At 42.2% G+C, this 3,179-nt stretch overlaps 1 protein-coding gene across 1 annotated transcript; it reads left to right on the forward strand.

Annotated features, from left to right (window-relative positions):
- The first annotated feature begins 433 nt into the window (after positions 1–433).
- Positions 434–2,055, forward strand: LOC143858779 (uncharacterized). The gene has a single exon (XM_077369495.1). The coding sequence runs from the start codon at positions 453–455 to the stop codon at positions 1,614–1,616; it is 1,164 nt and encodes a 387-aa protein (XP_077225610.1). The 5' UTR covers positions 434–452; the 3' UTR covers positions 1,617–2,055.
- The last annotated feature ends 1,124 nt before the right edge of the window (positions 2,056–3,179 follow it).

Below are 3,179 nucleotides of genomic sequence, written 5' to 3' on the forward strand. Positions count from 1 at the left end.
TGGATGTCGAAGGCTTGATGTCGGAAATGTTACGCGCCCTAATAGCGACCTAAAGAATTAAGTAATTTCTTGAGCGCAGTATTGCCATTACAAAAGTTAAATTTTTAATATTATAAATAAGGGATTTGCTAGGGTCCATGCAAAAGGCTTTTCACTACTGGTCTATCGGACATCAGATCAGCCACATCGTGAATGGAGACAAAAGCTATTGTCTCCATTCACGATGCAGACCAGCCACGAAATGCCTTTTGCGATGGATGCTAGCAATTCCCAATAAAATAAAAAGTTTAAAAAGAACGATAGGAGAGAAAGCATAAGATAGGCTATACGACTTACCCTCACTTATCTAATCAATAAAAAAAGTTTCACTAAAATCCAAAAATCGCTTCAAATAAAAACCGCGAAGCTGAAGACAGATTACATACCCGGACAAAACTCTCCCGCCGGAAATTATGAACGGCGACCAGAATCGGCCATCAAATGCCATCGGATTTCACCTCCTCCCGTCGGAACTCATCCAAGAGATCCTCTTCCGTCTATCCCTGCCAGAAATTCTCCGTCTAAAATCCGTCTCAAAACCCCTAGCTTCCGTCATCTCTAACGATTTCCGTTATCTTTACAACCTTCGATCCATCTCCGAAAGCTGGCTCTTCCTCTACAAGAAGCGATCACCTCGTGATTCAATTCTCCACGGCTTCAACGATCGATCCGGCCGTTGGTTTCAAATTCCGATTGCCGGAATCTTGTACGAAATCGTTCCTCCGGGAGAAGATCTCTACTTCCTGACGTCATCCGGCGATTTTTTTCTCTTCTCGTCGAACAATCGCCGGGAACTGATCGCGGTCAATCTGACGAGGAGAGTAGCCCGGAAAATCCCGGCGAGTCCATTGGGGCCACGTGGCACTTCATCGTGGCGGAGATCCGGTTTAAAACTAGTCTCCGGTCCGCCCGGTTCAGACACTTTCCGCTTTTATTTCGCCGAGTTACACGAAAACCGGCCGGTTTTGTTCGCGTACTTTTCAGAAACGGACACGTGGCGATCTATGGGGGCGAGAGAGTGGGAAGGAAATTTGCAGCGTGGCGCTGATAAGGATAAGGTTTTCCTTAGCGTGGTCCATCGGAGGAGAGAGAGTGTCATAATTTTCTACCGGCCGGGAAATGACACTCCCACCATTTTCCGGCCTAGATTCGACGGAGGCGTGGAGGAGGGTTTGGCGATCGGTCTTTGTACGGGTGATATGACCGATCGCTTACACGTGTACGGTGATGGGAACATGGTGGTGGTTAGATCGGAGGGTGTGGATGAGAGGGTTTTTACTCGGATAGAAATATGGGGGTTGAGTTTAGATGGGAATGGGTGGGACTTTATCTCGAAGGTTCCCAATAAATTGATGGAGAGGATTAAGAAGGCTTATGGTGTGATGATGGGTTGTTTAGAGGAGAGAGATGGGATAATTAGAATTGTTTTGCTGTCTAATTATAAGGGTCTGTGGGACCTCATTTGGCTCTCTTATGACATGATGAGGAGGGATTGGACGTGGGTCCCATTGCCGGAATGTGGGACAAAGGGGGCTAATATGGCCGGAATTGCCGTCTCATCTGCTCTCAGACTCTGATCTTCGAGGTCCTGATGTGATGTTTAGGGGGCTCTTGTAAATGGATTTGTCTGTTAATAAAACCATTTAAGAACCCTAGTCTTTCTATATGGAATGACATGATCAGACCTTTATTTAGAAGAAATCAGGATGCAACTCAGGTCGAGCTTTGGGAATTCGGGTTGAGCTTCTACCTTGAAATCGGAACAGGTAAGGGTTGATCCAATTCAATTTTTTAGCAAAAGCTCAACCTGACCGAACCAATGGGGCACCCTCTACCCATTTTTTTGGCAAGGGAGCCTGTGAGTCTAGCATTCCTCATTAAGGAAATATGATGAGAAAATATGAATTAATTTTGGACATCTATTTCCAACGAACAAAATTATATATAGTTTGTATGAAAAATCTACTATACAGTGAGATGAGGTACGGACTAAGTTCACTCTTTAGGTGAATTTGAGCCTCTATGGAAAAAAAAACTCTGGTGCAGCAAATCTCAGCCTAATCAGTACCGACCTTTTCATAATCTACACAATTGGAGAGATTTGAACCATATAAGTGGAACACTTCTAATTGCCCAACAATGAAAGAAAAAAAGAAGAAAAAGAAAGTAAAGAGCACCGTATTTTTCGCGTCTGAGGTGAACTCCTTTTATAGTCAAAATGTCTGTGTTAAAGCGTCCTTCCAAGGTGTCTCTTATATTTGAAAAAAAAAAATCGACCATTAGAATGAGGCATTTTGAAAATTGAAACACATGATAAAAATAAATAGAGCGGCCAAGTGCACGAGGCTCCCGCCATTGCGGGATCTGGGGGGCTAGATGTACACATGATAGATATGTGTTTCAATTGAAACAGACATGATTGGTATGTTAAATTACGAAACGGTTAGAGATCCAACAATTGAGCCATCCTACGGTTGGATCAGTAGAAAAATAAAGAACTGAAGGAATTTTAATGGCCAGATTTCGTAATGTGGGACAAAACTATCAGAGGGAAAGGAGAAAAAATACACTTTAAAAGTGGGAGGCAAAATCATAAATAAGTTAAACTTTAAAAAAATTAATTTATATTCATATTTCTGTATAAAACATTAACAATTCATTGTTACCTTAAAGAAGAGGGAATTGAAAGCAGCAATTAGCCAAATTCTTTGTCATTCTTGATGAATATGTGCAAAAAGTGTGAGTGCATGGAACTAGCTCGCACGTAGTTCGCCAACGCGCTGAGGTATGTGGCATATTGAAACATTTTGACCATGGTTCCTAAAAGAGGGGGTGTTTCCGAGACAAGCCTAATTTTAGGTTGCGAGCAGCTAGGACTCTAATGATGTATATAAAGTATACCACAAGAAATCAGTTCCTGTAATCCAAATTGGATCGATAATCTATCAAATGAACAATCCTATCTTGTAAATAAAATAAAAATAATTTAGACTAATTACCCAGTTGAGATTCGGATCAAAACCCATCGTCCTTATGACAAATTGCCTCCACTCCGACGAGTCGAAGATGTGTATGGTGATGACTTGTCCAGTGGACTAGCTAGCGAGCATGCCTTGTGTGCCTCGACTACTTGAAAGAAT

The sequence above is a fragment of the Tasmannia lanceolata genome, unplaced genomic scaffold (genome assembly GCF_043159265.1).
Source record: "Tasmannia lanceolata isolate RefF3 unplaced genomic scaffold, GAP_Taslan_0.1 ptg000026l, whole genome shotgun sequence".
In the NCBI taxonomy this organism is placed as follows: Eukaryota; Viridiplantae; Streptophyta; class Magnoliopsida; order Canellales; family Winteraceae; genus Tasmannia; species Tasmannia lanceolata.